The sequence below is a fragment of the Oncorhynchus nerka genome, linkage group LG7 (assembly GCF_034236695.1).
Source record: "Oncorhynchus nerka isolate Pitt River linkage group LG7, Oner_Uvic_2.0, whole genome shotgun sequence".
NCBI classification, from domain to species: domain Eukaryota; kingdom Metazoa; phylum Chordata; class Actinopteri; order Salmoniformes; family Salmonidae; genus Oncorhynchus; species Oncorhynchus nerka.
Window position 1 is genome coordinate 24,063,455 of NC_088402.1, and position 25,037 is coordinate 24,088,491.

The 25,037-nt window shown below is 45.4% G+C and overlaps 1 protein-coding gene across 16 annotated transcripts in view; it reads left to right on the forward strand.

The window, feature by feature from the left end:
- LOC115131343 (focal adhesion kinase 1-like) overlaps positions 1-25,037 on the forward strand; it is a 174,403-nt gene that overhangs the window by 53,362 nt on the left and 96,004 nt on the right. For 14 of the 16 annotated variants that reach the window (XR_010464293.1, XR_010464294.1, XM_065020340.1 and 11 more), the window contains exon 1: positions 18,744-18,882. The exons of the other annotated variants lie outside the window; for them this stretch is intronic. Coding sequence is in view for 12 of the 14 variants with exons in the window: in XM_065020340.1 (XP_064876412.1) it covers positions 18,759-18,882 (124 nt within the window). In the remaining 2 variants the exon portion in view is untranslated. Of the gene's footprint in view, positions 1-18,743; positions 18,883-25,037 lie in introns of those variants that run through there. 16 annotated transcript variants of the gene reach the window in all.

Genomic DNA, 25,037 nt, shown 5'->3' on the forward strand with positions numbered 1-25,037 from the left:
GACTATTGGATGTTTTTATAGGCACTTTAGTATTGCCAGTGTAACAGTATAGCTTCCGTCCCTCTCCTCGCTCCTCCCTGGGCTCGAACCAGCAACACAACGACAACAGCCACCATCGAAGCAGCATTACCCATGCAGAGCAAGAGGAACAACCACTAGAAGGCTCAGAGCGAGTGACGTTTGAAACTCTATTAGCGCGTGCTAACTAGCTAGCCATTTCACTTCAGTTACACGCTTGAAGTAATAAACAGTGCAATGCTTGACGCACAACGAAGAGCTGCTGGCAAAACGCACAAAAATGCTGTTTGAATGAATGTTTACGCGCCTGCTTCTGCCTACCACCGCTCAGTCATATACTTAGATACTTGTATGCTTAGTCAGATTATATGCAACGCAGGACACGCTAGATAATATCTAGTATTTTAGCATTTAAGTCATTTAGCAAACGCTCTTATCCAGAGCGACTTACAAATTGGTGCATTCACCTTATGACATCCAGTGGAACAGTAGTGCATCTAAATCTTTTAAGGGGGGTGAGAGGGATTACTTTATCCTATCCTAGGTATTCCTTAAAGAGGTGGGGTTTCAGGTGTCTCCGGAAGGTGGTGATTGACTCCGCTGTCCTGGCGTCGTGAGGGAGTTTGTTCCACCATTGGGGGGCCAGAGCAGCGAACAGTTTTGACTGGGCTGAGCGGGAACTGTACTTCCTCAGTGGTAGGGAGGCGAGCAGGCCAGAGGTGGATGAACGCAGTGCCCTTGTTTGGGTGTAGGGCCTGATCAGAGCCTGGAGGTACTGAGGTGCCGTTCCCCTCACAGCTCCGTAGACAAGCACCATGGTTTTGTAGCGGATGCGAGCTTCAACTGGAAGCCAGTGGAGGGAGCGGAGGAGCGGGGTGAGGTGAGAGAACTTGGGAAGGTTGAACACCAGACGGGCTGCGGCGTTCTGGATGAGTTGTAGGGGTTTAATGGCACAGGCAGGAGCCCAGCCAACAGCGAGTTGCAGTAATCCAGACGGGGAGATGACAAGTGCCTGGATTAGGACCTGCGCGCTTCCTGTGTGAGGCAGGGTCGTACTCTGCGGATGTTGTAGAGCATGAACCTACAGGAACGGGCCACCGCCTTGATGTTAGTTGAGAACGACAGGGTGTTGTCCAGGATCACGCCAAGGTTCTTAGCGCTCTGGGAGGAGGACACAATGGAGTTGTCAACCGTGATGGCGAGATCATGGAACGGGCAGTCCTTCCCGGGAGGAAGAGCAGCTCCGTCTTGCCGAGGTTCAGCTTGAGGTGGTGATCCGTCATCCACACTGATATGTCTGCCAGACATGCAGAGATGCGATTCGCCACCTGGTCATCAGAAGGGGGAAAGGAGAAGATTAATTGTGTGTCGTCTGCATAGCAATGATAGGAGAGACCATGTGAGGTTATGACAGAGCCAAGTGACTTGGTGTATAGCGAGAATAGGAGAGGGCCTAGAACAGAGCCCTGGGGACACCAGTGGTGAGAGCACGTGGTGTGGAGACGGATTCTCGCCACGCCACCTGGTAGGAGCGACCTGTCAGGTAGGACGCAACCAAGCGTGGGCCGCGCCGGAGATGCCCAACTCGGAGAGGGTGGAGAGGAGGATCTGATGGTTCACAGTATCGAAGGCAGCCGATAGGTCTAGAAGGATGAGAGCAGAGGAGAGAGAGTTAGCTTTAGCAGTGCGGAGCGCTCCGTGATACAGAGAAGAGCAGTCTCAGTTGAATGACTAGTCTTGAAACCTGACTGATTTGGATCAAGAAGGTCATTCTGAGAGAGATAGCGGGAGAGCTGGCCAAGGACGGCACGTTCAAGAGTTTTGGAGAGAAAAGAAAGAAGGGATACTGGTCTGTAGTTGTTGACATCGGAGGGATCGAGTGTAGGTTTTTTCAGAAGGGGGTGCAACTCTCGCTCTCTTGAAGACGGAAGGGACGTAGCCAGCGGTCAGGGATGAGTTGAAGAGCGAGGTGAGGTAAGGGAGAAGGTCTCCGGAAATGGTCTGGAGAAGAGAGGAGGGGATAGGGTCAAGCGGGCAGGTTGTTGGGCGGCCGGCCGTCACAAGACGCGAGATTTCATCTGGAGAGAGAGGGGAGAAAGAGGTCAGAGCACAGGGTAGGGCAGTGTGAGCAGAACCAGCGGTGTCGTTTGACTTAGCAAACGAGGATCGGATGTCGTCGACCTTCTTTTCAAAATGGTTGACGAAGTCATCTGCAGAGAGGGAGGAGGGGGAGGGGGAGGAGGATTCAGGAGGGAGGAGAAGGTTGCAAAGAGCTTCCTAGGGTTAGAGGCAGATGCTTGGAATTTAGAGTGGTAGAAAGTGGCTTTAGCAGCAGAGAGAGAAGAGGAAAATGTAGAGAGGAGGGAGTGAAAGGATGTCAGGTCCGCAGGGAGGCGAGTTTTCCTCCATTTCCGCTCGGCTGCCCGGAGCCCTGTTCTGTGAGCTCGCAATGAGTCGTCGAGCCACGGAGCGGGAGGGGAGGACCGAGCCGGCCTGGAGGATAGGGGACATAGAGAGTCAAAGGATGCAGAAAGGGAGGAGAGGAGGGTTGAGGAGGCAGAATCAGGAGATAGGTTGGAGAAGGTTTGAGCAGAGGGAAGAGATGATAGGATGGAAGAGGAGAGAGTAGCGGGGAGAGAGAGCGAAGGTTGGGACGGCGCGATACCATCCGAGTAGGGGCAGTGTGGGAAGTGTTGGATGAGAGCGAGAGGGAAAAGGATACAAGGTAGTGGTCGGAGACTTGGAGGGGGAGTTGCAACGAGGTTAGTGGAAGAACAGCATCTAGTAAAGATGAGGTCGAGCGTATTTCCTGCCTTGTGAGTAGGGGGGAAGGTGAGAGGGTGAGGTCAAAAGAGGAGAGGAGTGGAAAGAAGGAGGCAGAGAGGAATGAGTCAAAGGTAGACGTGGGGAGGTTAAAGTCGCCCAGAACTGTGAGAGGTGAGCCGTCCTCAGGAAAGGAGCTTATCAAGGCATCAAGCTCATTGATGAACTCTCCGAGGGAACCTGGAGGGCGATAAATGATAATGATGTTAAGCTTGAAAGGGCTGGTAACTGTGACAGCATGGAATTCAAAGGAGGCGATAGACAGATGGGTAAGGGAGAAAGAGAGAATGACCACTTGGGAGAGATGAGGATCCCGGTGCCACCACCCCGCTGACCAGAAGCTCTCGGGGTGTGCGAGAACACGTGGGCAGACGAAGAGAGAGCAGTAGGAGTAGCAGTGTTGTCTGTGGTGATCCATGTTTCCGTCAGTGCCAAGAAGTCGAGGGACTGGAGGGAGGCATAGGCTGAGATGAACTCTGCCTTGTTGGCCGCAGATCGGCAGTTCCAGAGGCTACCGGAGACCTGGAACTCCACGTGGGTCGTGCGCGCTGGGACCACCAGATTAGGTGGCATGGCCACGCGGTGTGGAGCGTTTGTATGGTCTGTGCAGAGAGGAGAGAACAGGGATAGACAGACACATAGTTGACAGGCTACACAAGAGGCTACGCTAATGCAAAGGAGATTGGAATGACAAGTGGACTACACGTCTCGAGTGTTCAGAAAGTTAAGCTTACGTAGCAAGAATCTTATTGACTAAAATGATTAAAATGATACAGTACTGCTGAAGTAGGCTAGCTAACCTAGGAAATCGCTCTAGACTACACAATTATCTTTGATACAAAGACGGCTATGTAGCTAGCTATGTAGCTAGCTACGATCAAACAAATCAAGCCGTTGTACTGTAATGAAATGAAATGAAAAATGTGATACTACCTGTGGAGCGAAGCGAAATGCGACCGGATTGTTGAGTGCAGAAGTTCTGTTCGGTAGACGTTGGCTAGCTGTTGGCTAGCTAGCAGAGTCTCCTACGTTAAGGACGACATAAAACTACACACTCTAAACTACACAATTATCTTGGATACGAAGACAGCAAAGACAACTATGTAGCTAGCTAACACTACACTAATCAAGTCGTTCAGTTGAGTGTAATAGTTGTGCTGCTAATCGGTAGACGGTGGACTAGCTAACGGTGGACGTTAGCTAGCTGGCTAGCTGCAGGGCAGTGTAGACTGCGTAAGGACGACGAAATACGATAATTACGCAATTATCTATGATACAAAGACGGCTCTGTAGCTAGCTAAGAAGAAATTGCTAAGATTAGACAAATCAAACCGTTGTACTATAATGAAATGTAATGAAATGTAATACTACCTGCGGACCGAGTGCAGATGCGACCGCTCGCTCCAACCCGGAAGTGTTGTACTAGTAATATCATCAACCATGTGTAGTTAACTAGTGATTATGATTGATTGTTTTTTATAAGATAAGTTTAATGCTAGCTAGTAACTTACCTTGCCTTACTGCATTCGCGTAACAGGCAGTCTCCTTGTGGAGTGCAACGAGAGAGAGGCAGGTTGTTATTGTGTTGGACTAGTTAACTGTAAGGTTGCGAGATTGAATCCCCCGAGCTGACAAGGTGAAAATCTGTCGTTCTGCCCCTGAACGAGGCAGTTAACCCACCGTTCCTAGGCCGTCATTGAAAATAAGAATGTGTTCTTAACTGACTAATTAAAAAATCGGCACATCGGCACCGAAAAATACAGATTTCCGATGGTTATGAAAACTTGAACTCAGCCCTAATTAATCGGCCATTCCGATTAATCGGTCGACCTCTAACCTAAACGCCATACCAGAACTCCATAGCCGTACCTAAACTCCATACCAAAACTCCATAGCCGTACCTAAACTCCATACCAGAACTCCATAGCCGTACCAGAACTCCATACCAGAACTCCATAGCCGTACCAGAACGCCATACATTTTTTTTATAGAATGTGTAATGAACAACGTGTTTAGTCTCACTCACCCAAAGGCCATTCAGAGAACTTGACACAACTGTGGGAAGCATTGGAGTCAACATGGGCCAGCATCCCTGTGAAACACTTTCGATACCTTGTAGAGTCCATGCCCTTACGAATTGAGGCTGTTCTGAGAGCAAAACAGAGGGGTTCTTAATGTTCTATACACTCAGTGTGTATATACAGTGCATTCGGAAAGTATTCAGACCCCTTCACATTTTCCACTTTGTTATGTTACAGCCTTTTTTTAAATGGCTTATTAAACTGTTTTTCCCCCTCACCAATCTACACACAATACCCCATAATGATAAAGTAAAAACAGGTTTTTAGAAATTTGTGCAAATGTATAATAAAAAATCACACTTGTATAAGTATTCAGACTCTTTACTCAGTACTTTCTTGAAGCACTTTTGGCAGCGATTACATCCTCGAGTTTGGCCGGTTGGCCAGCTCTAGGAAGAGTCTTGGTGGTTCCAAACTTCTTCCATTTAAGAATGATGGAGGCCACTGTGTTCTTGGGGACTTTCAATGCTGCAGACATATTTTGGCACCCTTCACCAGATCTGTGCTGCGACACAATCCTGTCTCTGAGCTCTACGGACAATTCCTTCGACCTCATGACTTGTTTTTTTATCTTTTATTTATTTTATTGTTTTATTTCACCTTTATTTAACCAGGTAGGCCAGTTGAGAACAAGTTTTCATTTACAACTGCAATCTGGCCAAGATAAAGCAAAGCAGTGCGACACAAACAACACAGAGTTATTCATGGGATAAACAAACATACAGTCAATAACACAATTGAAAAATCTATATACAGTGTGTGCAAATTTAGTAAGATTAGGGAGGTAAAGGCAATAAATAGGCCATAGTGGCAAAATAATTACAATTTAGCAATTAAACACTGGAATGATAGATGTGCAGAAGATGAATGTGCAAGTAGAGATACTGGGGTGCAAAGGAGCAAAAAAATAAATAACAATATGGGGATGAGGTAGTTGGGTGGGCTATTTACAGATGGGCTGTGTACAGGTGCATTAATCGGTAAGCTGCTCTGACAGTTGACGCTTAAAGTTAGTGAGGGAGATATAAGACTGCAGCTTCAGTGATTTTTTTTGCAATTCATTCCAGTCATTGGCAGCAGAGAACTGGAAGGAAAGGCGGCCAAAGGAGGAGTTGTCTTTGGCGATGACCAGTGAAATATACCTGCTGGAGCTCGTGCTACGGGTGGGTGCTGCTATGTTGACCAGTGAGCTGAGATAAGTTGGGGCTTTACCTAGCAAAGACTTATAGATGACCTGGGGCCAGGTCACGCATGCACAGATGTCAGACACACACACACACACACACACAGTTGTTGTGTCCCCTGCCCTCCTAAACCCCCTATAGTAATATTGGAGAATGATGAAGTGACCCAGCTCCATAAAAGACATGATAACGGAGAGAAACCTCACGGAATAGAGGAAATAAATACTCCTCTTTAGTTTGGCTATACAAACACCTGGGCTACATTCAGTAGGGCACATCATATCAAAACATTTTGCAACATTAGACCAAAATGAGCGTTTCTTATCAGACATGTTAAGGTAGCACCTGTCAATTAAAAAATAATAATAATCCCCAACTGATAGCTATAGAGCTGAGTTTGCATTGGACTGTTATTCCTCTCAATGAGCTGCAGCATCTGGAAGCCATTTTGGAATATTGATATTTAGAATGTCAGATTTTAGGGGATTGATCAAAGTGAAGTTAGTTTGTTCATTCACAACCCCCCAGACTGTGTCTTCTGTCTGTCTAGCTAGCACCTCATCTTCTTTGACGACCACAGAAACTCTGAGGATAAAACAGCTTCCAAACGCGGCACTCTCTTTCTGCGTGTGTCCCAAATTACACCCTTTTCCCTATAGAGTGCGCTACTTTTGACCAGAGCTCTATGGGAGTAGTGAAAAGTGTGCCATTTGGTACGTACCCTTTGTCTCTCCACATCCCAGGCCTTCCGGTGGTTGGGCTAAATAAGGTGGTCACTGCACGTTGTATATGTTAATTGCTCCAGCCCTCTTTAGCAAGGCAGATACATAGCAATCATCACCAGGGAATACTGATTAGGAGTTCAAATGATGTAGTGGCATTGTTATGTAAATGACTCATTAAATTAAAGGCAAGTAATCATTGATAATCCCTGTTTCTCTGTTTCATCTGGGTTGGGTTATATGGGTCGAGTTCTGCAGGGTTAGGAGGTTTGGGAGTTAGCTTAAACCGATCACTGTTCAAATGTTAAAACCGCTATGTAGGCTTATGATACCTATCATTCACCCACGTAGGTTAATAAAACCTATAATACACGTTTGTAGGTTTATAATGGTCCTAGAATCTAGTTCATGTTTAATTCCAGTTGTGCAAAGCCATACAGAATGCTCTGAGTCCCCCTGGATAAACCAGAGATGACAAGGTCATGGTTTAAAATGGCATCCATTCTTAGATCAATATTCACACATTCTATTGACGTTCCATCTGGTTCGATTGCACTTAGCTAGCTACAGTAGATTGTGTAATCCAGTGGTGTGTGACACACACAAACCTCCATGACTATATACTGTATGGTTAGTGGAACCATGTGACACTGTTACCCAGGTAAGGTATGTTGGATAAGGTGTGATGATGTTGAAAGCCCCACGAGAGAGGGAGTGATGAGTAGTACAACATCCAACCCCCTGACCTTCAACAGTGGCTGGCTCCACAACACCCCCACAAACACACACAGTCCATTAGGTGACAACTGACTATGTGGTGGCAGAGATGAAAGCGATAATGGTGAAAAGGATTATTGTGAAAACCTTAACGGCTACAGAAGGGTAAGATGTACAGGCTGTTCTAGAGCCTACCTGAGCAGCTGTGGGATGGCTGATCTGGGATCTGTCCTGGGTTCAGACTGTGTGTGTTTGTGTGCACTAAACTCCTATCACTGTCAGTGGGGATATTTAATGTTTGTCTTCAATCATCTTTTCAATGAAGAACGTTGCATACCAGATACACCTGCTTATTTGTGTGTGTGTATTCTGTATTTGCAGGATGTTATGATTGACAGTCCCCCCCTCCCCCAGTTATACAAGTAATTTGTGATTCTAATCCACATAATTTAAGTTGACTAGGTAACCATTTAACTATGGCCTTAGAGACTCCTACAGTATGTATTTAACCATGGTCTTAGAGACCCATACAGTATGTATTTAACCATGGTCTTAGAGACTCCTACAGTATGTATTTAACCATGGTCTTATAGACTCCTACAGTATGTATTTAACCATGGTCTTATAGACCCCTACAGTATATATTTAACCATGGTCTTACAGACCCATACAGTATGTATTTAACCATGGTCTTAGAGACCCATACAGTATGTATTTAACCATGGTCTTATAGACTCCTACAGTATGTATTTAACCATGGCCTTAGAGACTCCTACAGTATGTATTTAACCATGGTCTTAGAGACTCCTACAGTATGTATTTAACCATGGTCTTAGAGACTCATACAGTATGTATTTAACCATGGTCTTATAGACTCCTACAGTATGTATTTAACCATGGTCTTAGAGACGTATGTATTTAACCATGGTCTTATAGACCCCTACAGTATATATTTAACCATGGTCTTATAGACTCCTACAGTATGTATTTAACCATGGTCTTACAGACCCATACAGTATGTATTTAACCATGGCCTTAGAGACTCCTACAGTATGTATTTAACCATGGTCTTAGAGACTCCTACAGTATGTATTTAACCATGGTCTTAGATACTCATACAGTATGTATTTAACCATGGTCTTAGAGACTCATACAGTATGTATTTAACCATGGTCTTATAGACTCCTACAGTATGTATTTAACCATGGTCTTATAGACTCCTACAGTATGTATTTAACCATGGTCTTAGAGACCCCTACAGTATGTATTTAACCATGGTCTTAGAGACCCCTACAGTATGTATTTAACCATGGTCTTATAGACTCCTACAGTATGTATTTAACCATGGTCTTATAGACTCCTACAGTATGTATTTAACCATGGTCTTAGAGACTCCTACAGTATGTATTTAACCATGGTCTTACAGACCCATACAGTATGTATTTAACCATGGTCTTAGAGACTCCTACAGTATGTATTTAACCATGGTCTTACAGACCCATACAGTATGTATTTAACCATGGTCTTAGAGACCCCTACAGTATGTATTTAACCATGGTCTTACAGACCCCTACAGTATGTATTTAACCATGGCCTTAGAGACTCCTACAGTATGTATTTAACCATGGCCTTAGAGACTCCTACAGTATGTATTTAACCATGGTCTTAGAGACTCCTACAGTATGTATTTAACCATGGCCTTAGAGACTCCTACAGTATGTATTTAACCATGGTCTTAGAGACCCCTACAGTATGTATTTAACCATGGTCTTACAGACCCATACAGTATGTATTTAACCATGGTCTTAGAGACTCCTACAGTATGTATTTAACCATGGTCTTAGAGACTCCTACAGTATGTATTTAACCATGGCCTTAGAGACTCCTACAGTATGTATTTAACCATGGTCTTAGAGACCCCTACAGTATGTATTTAACCATGGTCTTATAGACTCCTACAGTATGTATTTAACCATGGTCTTACAGACCCCTACAGTATGTATTTAACCATGGTCTTAGAGACCCATACAGTATGTATTTAACCATGGTCTTAGAGACTCCTACAGTATGTATTTAACCATGGCCTTAGAGACTCCTACAGTATGTATTTAACCATGGTCTTATAGACTCCTACAGTATGTATTTAACCATGGTCTTAGAGACCCATACAGTATGTATTTAACCATGGCCTTAGAGACCCATACAGTATGTATTTAACCATGGCCTTAGAGACTCCTACAGTATGTATTTAACCATGGCCTTAGATACTCATACAGTATGTATTTAACCATGGCCTTAGAGACTCCTACAGTATGTATTTAACCATGGCCTTAGAGACTCCTACAGTATGTATTTAACCATGGCCTTAGATACTCATACAGTATGTATTTAACCATGGCCTTAGAGACCCATACAGTATGTATTTAACTATGGCCTTAGAGACCCATTCAGTATGTATTTAACCATGGTCTTAGAGACCCATACAGTATGTATTTAACTATGGCCTTAGAGACCCATACAGTATGTATTTAACTATGGCCTTAGAGACCCATACAGTATGTATTTAACCATGGTCTTATAGACTCCTACAGTATGTATTTAACCATGGTCTTAGAGACTCCTACAGTATGTATTTAACCATGGTCTTAGAGACTCCTACAGTATGTATTTAACCATGGTCTTATAGACTCCTACAGTATGTATTTAACCATGGTCTTAGAGACCCCTACAGTATGTATTTAACCATGGTCTTAGAGACTCCTACAGTATGTATTTAACCATGGTCTTAGAGACCCATACAGTATGTATTTAACCATGGTCTTAGAGACCCATACAGTATGTATTTAACCATGGTCTTAGAGACCCATACAGTATGTATTTAACCATGGTCTTAGAGACCCATACAGTATGTATTTAACCATGGCCTTAGAGACCCATACAGTATGTATTTAACCATGGTCTTAGAGACCCATACAGTATGTATTTAACCATGGTCTTAGAGACCCATACAGTATGTATTTAACCATGGTCTTAGAGACTCCTACAGTATGTATTTAACCATGGTCTTAGAGACTCCTACAGTATGTATTTAACCATGGTCTTAGAGACTCCTACAGTATGTATTTAACCATGGTCTTAGAGACCCATACAGTATGTATTTAACCATGGTCTTAGAGACTCCTACAGTATGTATTTAACCATGGTCTTAGAGACTCCTACAGTATATATTTAACCATGGTCTTAGAGACTCATACAGTATGTATTTAACCATGGTCTTAGAGACTCCTACAGTATGTATTTAACCATGGTCTTAGAGACTCCTACAGTATGTATTTAACCATGGTCTTAGAGACTCCTACAGTATGTATTTAACCATGGTCTTATAGACTCCTACAGTATGTATTTAACCATGGTCTTACAGACCCACCCACAGTCACTTGTATCTCTGTTTCTCTTTTCTGCTATATCTAAAAGATGTTGAACATACAAGCCACTCCCTGCCAAGATCTCATTTCTTCACGTCAGTATGTATTTAACCATGGCCTTAGAGACCCCTACAGTATGTATTTAACCATGGTCTTACAGACCCATACAGTATGTATTTAACCATGGTCTTAGAGACTCCTACAGTATGTATTTAACCATGGTCTTAGAGACTCCTACAGTATGTATTTAACCATGGCCTTAGAGACTCCTACAGTATGTATTTAACCATGGTCTTAGAGACCCCTACAGTATGTATTTAACCATGGTCTTATAGACTCCTACAGTATGTATTTAACCATGGTCTTACAGACCCCTACAGTATGTATTTAACCATGGTCTTAGAGACCCATACAGTATGTATTTAACCATGGTCTTAGAGACTCCTACAGTATGTATTTAACCTTGGCCTTAGAGACTCCTACAGTATGTATTTAACCATGGTCTTATAGACTCCTACAGTATGTATTTAACCATGGTCTTAGAGACCCATACAGTATGTATTTAACCATGGCCTTAGAGACCCATACAGTATGTATTTAACCATGGCCTTAGAGACTCCTACAGTATGTATTTAACCATGGCCTTAGATACTCATACAGTATGTATTTAACCATGGCCTTAGAGACTCCTACAGTATGTATTTAACCATGGTCTTAGAGACTCCTACAGTATGTATTTAACCATGGCCTTAGAGACTCCTACAGTATGTATTTAACCATGGCCTTAGATACTCATACAGTATGTATTTAACTATGGCCTTAGAGACTCCTACAGTATGTATTTAACCATGGCCTTAGATACTCATACAGTATGTATTTAACCATGGCCTTAGAGACTCCTACAGTATGTATTTAACCATGGCCTTAGAGACTCCTACAGTATGTATTTAACCATGGCCTTAGATACTCATACAGTATGTATTTAACCATGGCCTTAGAGACCCATACAGTATGTATTTAACTATGGCCTTAGAGACCCATACAGTATGTATTTAACCATGGTCTTAGAGACCCATACAGTATGTATTTAACTATGGCCTTAGAGACCCATACAGTATGTATTTAACTATGGCCTTAGAGACCCATACAGTATGTATTTAACCATGGTCTTAGAGACTCCTACAGTATGTATTTAACCATGGTCTTAGAGACTCCTACAGTATGTATTTAACCATGGTCTTATAGACTCCTACAGTATGTATTTAACCATGGTCTTAGAGACCCCTACAGTATGTATTTAACCATGGTCTTAGAGACTCCTACAGTATGTATTTAACCATGGTCTTAGAGACCCATACAGTATGTATTTAACCATGGTCTTAGAGACTCCTACAGTATGTATTTAACCATGGTCTTAGAGACCCCTACAGTATGTATTTAACCATGGTCTTAGAGACTCCTACAGTATGTATTTAACCATGGTCTTAGAGACCCATACAGTATGTATTTAACCATGGTCTTAGAGACTCATACAGTATGTATTTAACCATGGTCTTAGAGACTCCTACAGTATGTATTTAACCATGGTCTTATAGACTCCTACAGTATGTATTTAACCACAGTCTTATAGACTCCTACAGTATGTATTTAACCATGGTCTTACAGACCCATACAGTATGTATTTAACCATGGTCTTAGAGACTCCTACAGTATGTATTTAACCATGGTCTTAGAGACCCATACAGTATGTATTTAACCATGGTCTTATAGACTCCTACAGTATGTATTTAACCATGGTCTTATAGACTCCTACAGTATGTATTTAACCATGGTCTTAGAGACTCCTACAGTATGTATTTAACCATGGTCTTAGAGACCCCTACAGTATGTATTTAACCATGGTCTTAGAGACCCCTACAGTATGTATTTAACCATGGTCTTATAGACTCCTACAGTATGTATTTAACCATGGTCTTAGAGACTCCTACAGTATGTATTTAACCATGGTCTTAGAGACTCCTACAGTATGTCTTCCTTTGTCTTCTCTATTAGATCCCAGGCCTGCAGACAGACCAGTTACATATTCAGCTGATGATTGCATGCACCACTGAACCATACGGCTGTGTGTGTTTCTGTGTGTGTTTTTGTGTTTCTATGTGTGTTTCTGTGTGGGCCTACTCTCAGCCACTGCTCCCAGCCGTGTAAGGTTTGGTGTCTGTATGGTTTGGTAACACGTGGCCCGGCTTGGGCTCCTGCTATTGAAATATGGACAAGGGAGTGGGGAGGAGGGGTGGGGGAGAGGCTTTTGTTTGGGAACAGTGGGCCGGATGTGATGTGAGCTGAATAGCTGGGAAGAGCACCTCTCCCTCTCCATGGGGTTCAGTCATAGCCCCTTTGTCTGTCTGCCCCGGCTGTTTCTGGGGCTCTCTGTCCCTCTGATCCACTATTTTCCAAATAGCACATTGTTCCCTATATAGTGCTCTACTTTCCACCAGGAACCATAGGGAATAGGGTGCCATTTGGGATGCAGACCCAGTCCACATGAATACCCATAGATGGAGCAGCCAGGCCGTGCTACTATCTTCTGCTCCTCTTCTCCTCCTCTCTCCTTCTCTGTTCTCCACCCCCTCTTGTTTCATTGGCAGTCTGCTCAGTAAGCAGACAATGATTAAATTAACTGGCAGCATAAATCTCTGCCTTCAACTTAAACTCACCCACAGGGGCCAGTCTGTGATGCCACATACAGTGTCTTCAGAAAGTATTCATACCCCTTAAAGCCTGAATTCAAAATGGATTCAATATGTTTTTCTCACCCAACCACACATACAATACCCCATAATGACAAAGTGAAAACATGTTTTTGGAAATGTATTGAAAATTAATTGTGGAAATATCTCATTTACATACATACACTAACATTCAAAGGTTTGGGGTCACTTAGAAATGTCCTTGTTTTTGAAAGAAAAGCACTTTTTTTTGTCCATTTAAATAATATCAAATTGATCAGAAATACAGTGTAGACATGGTTCATTTTGTAAATTACTATTGTAGCTGGAAACGGCAGATACATTTTTTATGGAATATTTACATAGGCGTGCAGAGGCCCATTATCAGCAACCATCACTCCTGTGTTCCAATGGCATGTTGTGTTAGCTAATCCAAGTTTATCATTTTAAAAGGCTAATTTATCATTAGAAAATCATTTTGCAATTATGTTAGCACAGCTGAAAACTGTTTTCCTGATTAAAGAAGCAATAAAACTGGCCTTCTTTAGACTAGTTGAGTATCTGGAGCATCAGCATTTGTGGGTTCAATTACAGGCTCAAAATGGCCAGAAACAAAGAACTTTCTTCTGAAACTCGTCAGTCTATTCTTGTTCTGAGAATTGAAGGCTATTCCATGTGAGAAATTGTCAAGAAACTGAAGATCTCGTACAACGCAGTGTACTAGCGCAAACTGTCTCTAACCAGAATAGAAAGAGGAGTGGGAGGCCCCGGTACAGAACTGAGCAAGAGGACAAGTACATTAAAATGTCTAGTTTGAGAAACAGATGCCTCACAAGTCCTCAACTGGCATCATGGCTAGCGGGAAGGTTACTGGCTTTTTCTGTGGCTAAACCAACTAGTTCGTAATTTAACAATTTTAGTCATATTTACAGATGGCATACAAGTTTGTAAAGTTCAAATGTTCCAGAAGGAATTTCTGCCAATACGGCATTTTGATTAAAAAAATAATTATGCTCAAAAGGCTCTCCTGTGAAGTAGTGACGTGTGATATACTCCTAGTTTCCTGAAACGAGTCACATATAAGGTCCCACAGGGTGCTTTGCTGGTGACACTGGGAGGGATATATTTAGAATTCAAGGCACACTTAACCAGCATGGGTACCACAGCATTCTGCAGCAATACGCCATCCCATCTGGTTTGCGCTTATTGGGACTATCATTTGTTTTTCAATAGGACAATGTCCCAACACACCTCCAGACTGTGTAAGGGCTATTTGACCAAGAAGAGCGTGATTGAGTGCTGCATCAGATGACCTGGTCTCCACAATCACCTGGCCTCAACCCAATTGAGATTGTTTGGGATGAGTTGGACTGCAGAGTGAAGGAAAAGCAGCTCAGCATATGTGGGAACTCCTTCAAGACTGTTAGAAAAGCATTCCAGGTAAAGCTGGTTGAGAGAATGCCAAGAGTGTGCAAAGCTGTCATCAAGGCAAAGAACTGTGTTCTTCTCCAAAGAATAATAATAAGATTCTTGTCATGTCAGTAAAAACATAGCAATGATTCGAAGGAATGTGGTTTACCCCAAGTTATCTATGGATAATATTATAGCCTTATAGGCAGCAAATGTGTCCAAAATAGCACCCTATTCCCTATGTAGTGCACTACTTTCAACCAGGGCCCATAGGGTGCCACTTGAGACTGAAGCTGTGTTCTCATGTAAAGCATTTGAGACGAAGACTCCGTGTCCTAGACATCCTCTGGGGCATCTCACTGTAATTAACTACATTGAGGTTTGAGAAAATGAAATCATTATGGTATTTCCTCTGTGCAGATTGCCAGGGGTCTCAGATCATCACAAAGGTTAGCCCTTAATGCTATCATTGACTGCCAGGGATTCTTTCTTCCAATGGATGCTTATTGTTGCTTCTCTCGCTGCCTCTCTGCCATTTTCTCTCTCTCTGTCTCGCTCTACCTCTTTTTTTTCTCTCTATTTCTGTATAGACAGGAGTAATTATATCATTTGGTGAATGTATTTCCATTTACTTCCCTATTGGATCTACCGCTCAGCCATTTCTCTCCTGTTCTATTGGTTATCATATTAATTTATTTCATTGTCCAGAAGCCAAAGACACAATCCTAGTTATATTAGCAGGCCATCCTAGTTTAGATTCCCCTAGTTTAGAGATTTTCACCTCTGTCACGTATGTAACCGCTATCAGGTGCTCTGTTTAGAATGGTGTTTTCCTAAGTGCGCTGTTTAGAATGGTGTTTTCCTAAGTGCTCTGTTTAGAATGGTGTTTTCCTAAGTGCGCTGTTTAGAATGGTGTTTTCCTAAGTGCTCTGTTTAGAATGGTGTTTTCCTAAGTGCTCTGTATAGAATGGTGTTTTCCTAAGGGCTCTGTTTAGAATGGTGTTTTCCTAAGTGCTCTGTTTAGAATGGTGTTTTCCTAAGTGCTCTGTATAGAATGGTGTTTTCCTAAGGGCTCTGTTTAGAATGGTGTTTTCCTAAGTGCTCTGTTTAGAATGGTGTTTTCCTAAGTGCGCTGTATAGAATGGTGTTTTCCTAAGGGCTCGGTTTAGAATGGTGTTTTCCTAAGTGCGCTGTTTAGAATGGTGTTTTCCTAAGTGCGCTGTTTAGAATGGTGTTTTCCTAAGTGCTCTGTTTAGAATGGTGTTTTCCTAAGTGCTCTGTTTAGAATGGTGTTTTCCTAAGTGCTCTGTTTAGAATGGTGTTTTCCTAAGTGCGCTGTATAGAATGGTGTTTTCCTAAGGGCTCTGTTTAGAATGGTGTTTTCCTAAGTGCTCTGTATAGAATGGTGTTTTCCTAAGTGCGCTGTTTAGAATGGTGTTTTCCTAAGTGCGCTGTTTAGAATGGTGTTTTCCTAAGTGCGCTGTTTAGAATGGTGTTTTCCTAAGTGCGCTGTTTAGAATGGTGTTTTCCTAAGTGCGCTGTTTAGAATGGTGTTTTCCTAAGTACGCTGTTTAGAATGGTGTTTTCCTAAGTGCTCTGTTTTGAATGGTGTTTTCATAAGTGCGCTGTTTAGAATGGAGTTTTCCTATGTGCGCTGTTTAGAATGGCGTTTTCCTACCAATTGCATTTTGGCAAATGTTTGAAAATGAAATTTAGTTGGCTGCTTAATTACATTAGTTGCATGTTCTGGATGCATTACCATAATCTACATGTGGTTTCTGTGGGTGGACACCCTAATTAATGGGTTATGGTTAATGCATATGGGCCCTGTAAATTTCTCAAATGGCTGGTAATTAAAATCTGCCCAGTCATGTTGTCCTGCGTCACATTTTCCTAACGGAAACCCCGACACACACAACCTCCTCTAGTAGTGAGTGCTGTGGGGGTAGAGTGGAGCGGACCCAGGGTCAGTGTTGATTTGCAGCCTGCCTGGCCGGAGGGGGTTGGGGCTCGGTAAACAGCAGTGGGCTGGAGGACTGAATAGAACCTAGGCTCAGATTAGCATATTAATGAGGCCCATACTAACCCCCTGGTCCCCCCTCTATTCACTTCAATTTAAAGGCTTTATTGGCATGGGAAACATATGTTTACATTGCCAAAGCAAGTGAAGGATTCTCTCTCTCTCTCTCTTTCTCTCTCTTTGCACTCGCTCCTCTCCCCACACCCACTTCTCTGACTGAGGGAGCGGAGTACACAGGCTGCTTCTGTCTTTTCTGGTTCTTCCTCTCATTCAACCTGAAACAATTGCTTTCTCCGTCTCTCCATATCCTTCTCTCCATTATTGCTGTCACTCTGCCTCTCACTCTCCTCCCATTCTTACATTCTCTCTCTCTCTCTCTCTCTCTCTCCCCATACTCTCTCTGTCACTCTCACTGTCACTCTGTCACTCTCTGCACACACCCTGTCATACACTCTTCCTCAAGTGAGTTTAGCACACTGGTCTCCTGCCTCAGAATGAGTACAAAGTGAAGCGAGCGGTGTGGAGTTACTTGTGTTGTTTTGGACTACTGTTCTCTGTTCTCCTGTTCTCCTCTCCTGCGAGGCGGCGGGAGTTGGTTGCGGGGCACCTGGGCTAGGATTAGTATTCTGGGGGAAGGCTCTCAGCCGGAGGCTTAGCAACGCTAACCAGCCAGCCAGACGGACGGACAGCCAGCCAGACAGAACTACTGTGGATTTCTCCACCGTTACAGAAGTAGCAGAACAAATGAGCTGTATATTCACAGTGGAGGGGCTAAAAACCTCAACACAGTGTTGATCCACCTTATTCTTCCTGCCCCTGTTTCAGGGCTGAAAACTGGGCCAGCACTTGGCTGGGACTCCCTCTCTTACTCTGGATGTCTTGGATGTGTTTCTCTCTCGGAGCCCCTTCCCCCTCCTGTCCCAGACCCTAGTGCTGTCTCTGGACCAGGGGTTGACTGGTGGAGTAGACTGGGGGAGTGGGTAGAGTGAACTGGGGCTGTGTGGATCTGACTTGGCCCTAGGTGTCGGGGATTAGGAGCATTGTGGGCCGGCGTAGACGGGGAGGTTGGTGTTACTTGGTAAGGAGGTAAAGGGTTAGTGTGGTGTAGGGGGAGGTGGGTGTTACTTGGTAAGGAGGTAAAGAGTTAGTGTGGTGTAGGGGGAGGTTGGTGTTACTTGGTAAGGAGGTAAAGAGTTAGTGTGGTGTAGGGGGAGGTTGGTGTTACTTGGTAAGGAGGTAAATAGTTAGTGTGGTGTAGGGGAGGTTGGTGTTACTTGGTAAGGAGGTAAAGGTTTAGTGTGGTGTAGGGGGAGGTGGGTGTTACTTGGTAAGGAGGTAAAGGGTTAGTGTGGTGTAGGGGGAGGTTGGTGTTACTTGGTAAGGAGGTAAAGAGTTAGTGTGGTGTAGGGGGAGGTTGGTGTTACTTGGTAAGGAGGTAAAGGGTTAGTGTGGTGTAGGGGGAGGTGGGTGTTACTTGGTAAGGAGGTAAAGAGTTAGTGTGGTGTAGGGGGAGGTTGGTGTTACTTGGTAAGGAGGTAAAGGGTTAGTGTGGTGTAGGGGGAGGTGGGTGTTACTTGGTAAGGAGGTAAAGGGTTAGTGGGGTGTAGGGGGAAGGTGGAAGCCCTGGCCTCCATGCGGTTCTGTGAGAACTCTGGGTGTTGGCCGGCCGTGGGACCCGAGACAGAGAGAGCAGGGGGACCAACCAACATGGAAACCAGTCCCGGCTGCGGCCTCTTCCCCATGTGCTGGGCTGCAGGTACTACTACTAACTACTAACTCTGAACTTCCACTACTTCTTTTTCTTCTCCTCCTCCCAACTTATTATTCTCCTCCTCCCACCTTGTTATTCTTCTCCTCCTCCCAACTTATTATTCTCCTCCTCCCACCTTGTTATTCTTCTCCTCCTCCCAACTTATTATTCTCCTCCTCCCACCTTGTTCTTCTTCTCCTCCTTCCACCCTGTTCTTCTTCTCCTCCTCCCACCTTATTCTTCTTCTCCTCCCACCTTGTTCTTCTTCTCCTCCTCCCACCTTATTATTCTTCTCCTCCCACCTTGTTCTCCTTCTCCTCCTTCCACCTTATTCTTCTCCTCCTCCTTCCACCTTGTTCTTCTTTTCCTCCTCCCACCTTATTCTTCTCCTCCTCCCACCTTGTTTTTCTCCTCCTCCCACCTTATTCTTCTCCTCCTTCTCCCACCTTATTCTTCTTCCTCTCCTCCCACCTTATTCTTCTTCCTCTCCTCCCACCTTGTTCTTCTCCTCCTCCTCCCACCTTATTCTTCTTCCTCTCCTCCCACCTTATTATTCTCCTCCTCCCACCTTATTCTCCTCCTCCTCCCACCTTATTCTTCTTCCTCTCCTCCCACCTTATTCTTCTCCTCCTCCTCCCACCTTGTTCTTCTTCTCCTCCTCCCACCTTATTCTTCTCCTCCTCCCACCTTGTTCTTCTCCTCTTCCTCCCACCTTATTATTCTCCTCCTCCTCCCACCTTGTTCTTCTTCTCCTCCTCCCACCTTATTCTTCTTCTTCTCCCACCTTATTATTATTCTTCTCCTCCCACCTTCTTCTTCTTCTTCTCCTCCCACCTTATTCTTCTTTTCCTCCCACCTTATTATTCTTCTTCTTCTCCCACCTTATTATTCTTCTTCTCCTCCCACCTTATTATTCTTCTTCTTCTCCCACCTTATTATTATTCTTCTCCTCCCACCTTATTCTTCTTCTCCTCCCACCTTATTATTCTTCTTCTTCTCCCACCTTATTATTATTCTTCTCCTCCCACCTTATTCTTCTTCTCCTCCCACCTTATTATTCTTCTTCTTCTCCCACCTTATTATTCTTCTTCTCCTCCCACCTTATTCTTCTTCTTCTCCTGCCACCTTATTCTTCTTCTTCTCCTCCCACCTTGTTCTTCTCCTCCTCCTCCCACCTTATTCTTCTCCTCCTCCCACCTTGTTCTTCTCCTCCTCCTCCCACCTTGTTCTTCTTCTCCTCCTCCCACCTTATTCTTCTTCTTCTCCTCCCACCTTATTATTCTTCTCCTCCCACCTTATTATTCTTCTTCTCCTCCCACCTTATTCTCTTCTCCTCCCACCTTATTCTTCTTCTTCTCCTCCCACCTTATTCTTCTTCTTCTCCTCCCACCTTGTTCTTCTTCTTCTCCTCCCACCTTGTTCTTCTTCTTCTCCTCCCACCTTATTATTCTTCTTCTCCTCCCACCTTATTATTCTTCTTCTCCTCCCACCTTATTATTCTTCTTCTCCTCCCACCTTATTCTTCTTCTCCCCCTCCCACTTTATTCTTCTTCTCCTCCTCCCACCTTGTTCTTCTTCTCCTCCTCCCACCTTGTTCTTCTTCTCCTCCTCCCACCCTATTCTTCTTCTTCTCCTCCCACCCTATTCTTCTTCTTCTCCTCCCACCTTATTCTTCTCCACCTCCTCCCACCTTATTCTTCTTCTCCCTCTTCCATATCCTCACCATCTACCTGTGTTAGGTCGATCAGAAGAGTGTTTAGCTAGTCGCGGCTGTTGTTTTTCTGTTATAGTTTATCCTGACTGACTGACTGACTGACTGTGTTGTGTAGCCTGCCTGTTGTGATGCCATAGAGGATTGTGTTGAAATCATTAACATTCCAAACTACAGAGTGACAGATTTCATACCGATTACATCTTTATAGTTTTGATGCCCCCCCCTGTTTTGCTTGAACGGTTGTCGTTTATCTTTCTGTGCAATGCAGCAAGCTCTGCTATTTTAAAGGGCACAACGCCTCCCAGAGAAGTGGCATTTCTCCACATAACGAGTAGTAACCTTTAGAAACCTGTCTGTGACAGATGATAGGGACGTTACCATGATACTGCAGTAGGGGAGCTGCAAGCTTTGTTTTCCCTGTGGAATGGATGGTGTGTGTGCACATATTTGTCTTAGTTTGTGTTCGACACACACACACAAACTAAGATAAACTAACACAAACTAAGACAAATATGTGCACACACACATACAAACTAAGATAAACTATGTATTTGCAGATATGCGTAACTGTGTGTGTGTGTAACTGTGTCTGTGTGAATTTTTTTGTTTGCGTGTAGATGTTGCGTGTTTCAGAACCACAGGCTCCCTTTCACATGTTGCCCATAGAATCCACAGCTGACCTGATTGCTTGAGCAGCTGCTGATAATGGAGGCTGGGACCTGTAGCAGTCAATTCCATTTCTAGCCAGACTCCCACTTTGAGTGGCTTTCTTTGTCTGCATGGAAAACACAACATGTGAATTTAAAGCACCCTATTGTCACTGAGCATATGCTTCAGCATGCCATGTGTCAGTCAGTCGTCAACTATCGGGGAGGGGAGAGGGGAGAGAGAAGAGGGGAGGGGAAAGAAGGAGGGAAAGAGGAAGAATAGGAGAGGGGAGCATAGGTAGAGAGAGAGGGAAAATAGGAGGAAGGAGAGTGAAAAGAGGAGAGAGGGAGAAGAGGAGGGAGGGAGAGGGAGAAGAGGAGAGGGGGAGAAGAGTAGAGGGAGAAGGGAGGAGGAGAGGAAAAATAGTAGAGGGAGAAGAGGGGGAGAGGGAGAAGAGAGGGAGATAAAAAAGAAGAGAGGGAGGGAGAAGAGGAGAGGGAAAAGAGGAGGGGTGGGAAGAAGAGAGGGATGAGGAAAAAGGAGAGGGAGAGGAAAATAATAAGAATAGAGGGAGAAGAGGAGGGAGAAGAGGAGGGGGAGGAGAGGGAGAAGAAGAGGATAGAGAGGGAAAAGAGGGGAAAGGGGAAAAACAAAGAGAGGGAGGGGAAGAGGAAAAAGAGGAGAGGGGGAGAATGGGGAGGAGAGGGAGAGGAAAAAGAGGAGAGGGGGGAGAAGAGGAGAGGGAGAAAGAGAGAGGGAAAGAGGAAGAAGATGAGGAGTAGAGGGAAGGAGGAGGGAGAAGAGGGGAGGGAGGAGAAGAGGAGAGAGAGGGAGAAGAGGAGAGGGAGACACGTGGAGAGGGAGAAGAGGAGAGAGAGCTAGACGTGACAAGGAGAGAGCGCGAGACGTGGAGAGGAGAGGGAGAGAGAGACAGCGAGAGAGACGTGGATAGGAGAGAGAGACGTGGAGAGGAGAGAGCGAGAGAGACGTGGAGAGGAGAGCGAGAGACTAGGAGAAAGAGGGACATAGAGAGAGAGCAAGAAACGTAGAGAGGAAAGAGACATGGATAGGAGAAGGAGAGACGTGGAGAGGAGAGAGAGACATGTAGAGGCGAGGAGAGAGACGTGGAGAGGAGAGTAGAAAGAGAGACGTAGAGAGAGAGCGAGAGACGTGTAGAGGAGAGAGAGGCGTGGATAGGAGAGACGTGGAGAGGAGAGAGCGAGAGATGTGGAGAGGAGAGCGAGAGACTAGGACGGAGAGAGAGATGTGGAGAGGAGAGAGAGATGCGTGGAGAGGAGAGAGAGACGTAGAGGAGAGCGCGAGAGAGACGTGGATAGGAGAGCGAGAGAGACGTGGAGAGGAGAGAGCGAGAGAGACGTGGAGAGGAGAGAGCGAGAGAGACGTGGAGAGGAGAGAGCGAGAGAGACGTGGAGAGGAGAGAGCGAGAGAGACGTGGAGAGGAGAGAGCGAGAGAGACGTGGATAGGAGAGCGAGAGAGACGTGGAGAGGAGAGAGCGAAAGAGACGTGGATAGGAGAGCGAGAGACACGTGGAGAGGAGAGCGAGAGAGACGTGGATAGGAGAGCGAGAGAGACGTGGATAGGAGAGCGAGAGAGACGTGGAGAGGAGAGAGCGAGAGAGACGTGGAGAGGAGAGAGCGAGAGAGACGTGGATAGGAGAGCGAGAGAGACGTGGATAGGAGAGCGAGAGAGACGTGGAGAGGAGAGAGCGAGAGAGACGTGGATAGGAGAGCGAGAGAGACGTGGAGAGGAGAGTGCGAGAGAGACGTGGAGAGGAGAGAGCGAGAGAGACGTGGAGAGGAGAGAGCGAGAGAGACGTGGAGAGGAGAGAGCGAGAGAGACGTGGAGAGGAGAGAGCGAGAGAGACGTGGAGAGGAGAGAGCGAGAGAGACGTGGATAGGAGAGCGAGAGAGACATTGATAGGAGAGCGAGAGAGACGTGGATAGGAGAGCGAGAGAGACGGATAGGAGAGCGAGAGAGACGAGGAGAGAGCGAGAGTGACGAGGAGAGAGCGAGAGTGACGTGGAGAGGAGAGAGACGTGGAGAGGAGAGAGCGAGAGAGACGTGGAGAGGGGAGGGAGACGGGGAAAGGAGAATGAAATGGAGAGAGGAGAGGGAGAAGAGGCATGGAAAAGGAGATTGGGAGAAGAAGGGAGATGGAAAGGGTTTGAATACGTGACAGTGATGTAGTGTCAGTCTTAGCATGGCTCATTGCCAGTAATGTCTTCCATATTTCTGTCCTATGGGACTCCCAATCACAGCCGGATGTGATACAGCTTGGCTTTGAACCAGGGACTGTAGTGACACCTCTTGCACTGAGATGCAGTGCTTTATACCGCTGCGCCACTCGGGATTCCTATATAATGCTCTGCTTTTGACCAACACCCTACTCGTCCTGGTCAAAAGTAGTGTATTATATAGGGAATAGGGGCCATTTCAGATGCACCCAGAGTCTCAAGCAGCATTGAATGCATGGTCCCCCCAGTTTGTATTAGATAGTCAGGTGCTTGGACCCTACCATGCCAGGTAGGATCCAGATTAACCCAGTCCACCCAGCACCTTGGCTCAACACAAAATGTGGTTGTCAAGCAGTTTGTCCAGGTGGCCCTCAGTACATCACTACATCTACAGTACATTTGTTGAATGCAAGTGTTGGTGTCAGGCAGAATAAAGGGAGAGTATGTGGTTAGGAGGTGAAGGGAGGGTTTTATTTCAGAGCTAGAAGGAGAAAGGCCACTGGCTACGTAGCTACATGGTAGTTAACTTTCACTGTGTGTGTCCCTGAGCTGGAGATAGGGTGTCTGTCTTTGTGTAGGAGGTGGGGGTAGCAAGCTATGATGCCGGTGTTTGTTGAGCCATCTCTCCCACCCCTACCCACCAGTGTTTTGTTTCAGGATATAGAAACTTAGAGAAAGGTGGATATAGACTTAGAGAAAGGTGGATATAGACTTAGAGAAAGGCATCCTTAGGTTTCCCTCTTCTTTCTCAGCAATGTCATTATTACCAGGTGGAAACGTATCAACTTCCCTGGTAATGGTCACCAGTCACATTGAGGTGTGTGTGTGTGTGTGTGTGTGTGTGTGCGTGCATTCATCCAGGATCTTAGCATTGCTAGATGATGTTTTCCCAGTGCAGCTTCTGTGTAGCTAATGATGTTGGCTGTGAAGTTGAGTCTGGCAGTAGATCCTGGGCTACAGAGCACATCTCTACACCTCTCAGATAGTCTAAAAAGCCTCCCAGTAGACGTCAACCCCAGCTCTCCCCGGTAGACGTCGACCCCCAACTCTCCCCGGTAGACGTCGACCCCAGATCTCCCCAGTAGACGTCGACCCCAACTCTCCCCGGTAGACGTCGACCCCAACTCTCCCCGGTAGACGTCGACCCCAGCTCTCCCCGGTAGACGTCGACCCCCAACTCTCCCCGGTAGACGTCGACCCCAACTCTCCCCGGTAGACGTCGACCCCAGCTCTCCCCAGTAGACGTCGACCCCAACTCTCCCCAGTAGACGTCGACCCTAACTCTCCCCAGTAGACGTCGACCCTAACCTCCCCAACTCGGCCCCAACTCTCCCCAGTAGACGTCGACCCCAACTCTCCCCAGTAGACGCGACCCAAACTCTCCCCAGACCCCAACTCTCCCCAGTAGACGTCGACCCCAACTCTCCCCAGTAGACGTCGACCCTAACTCTCCCCAGTAGACGTCGACCCCAACTCTCCCCAGTAGACGTCGACCCCAACTCTCCCCAGTAGACGTCGACCCCAACTCTCCCCAGTAGACGTC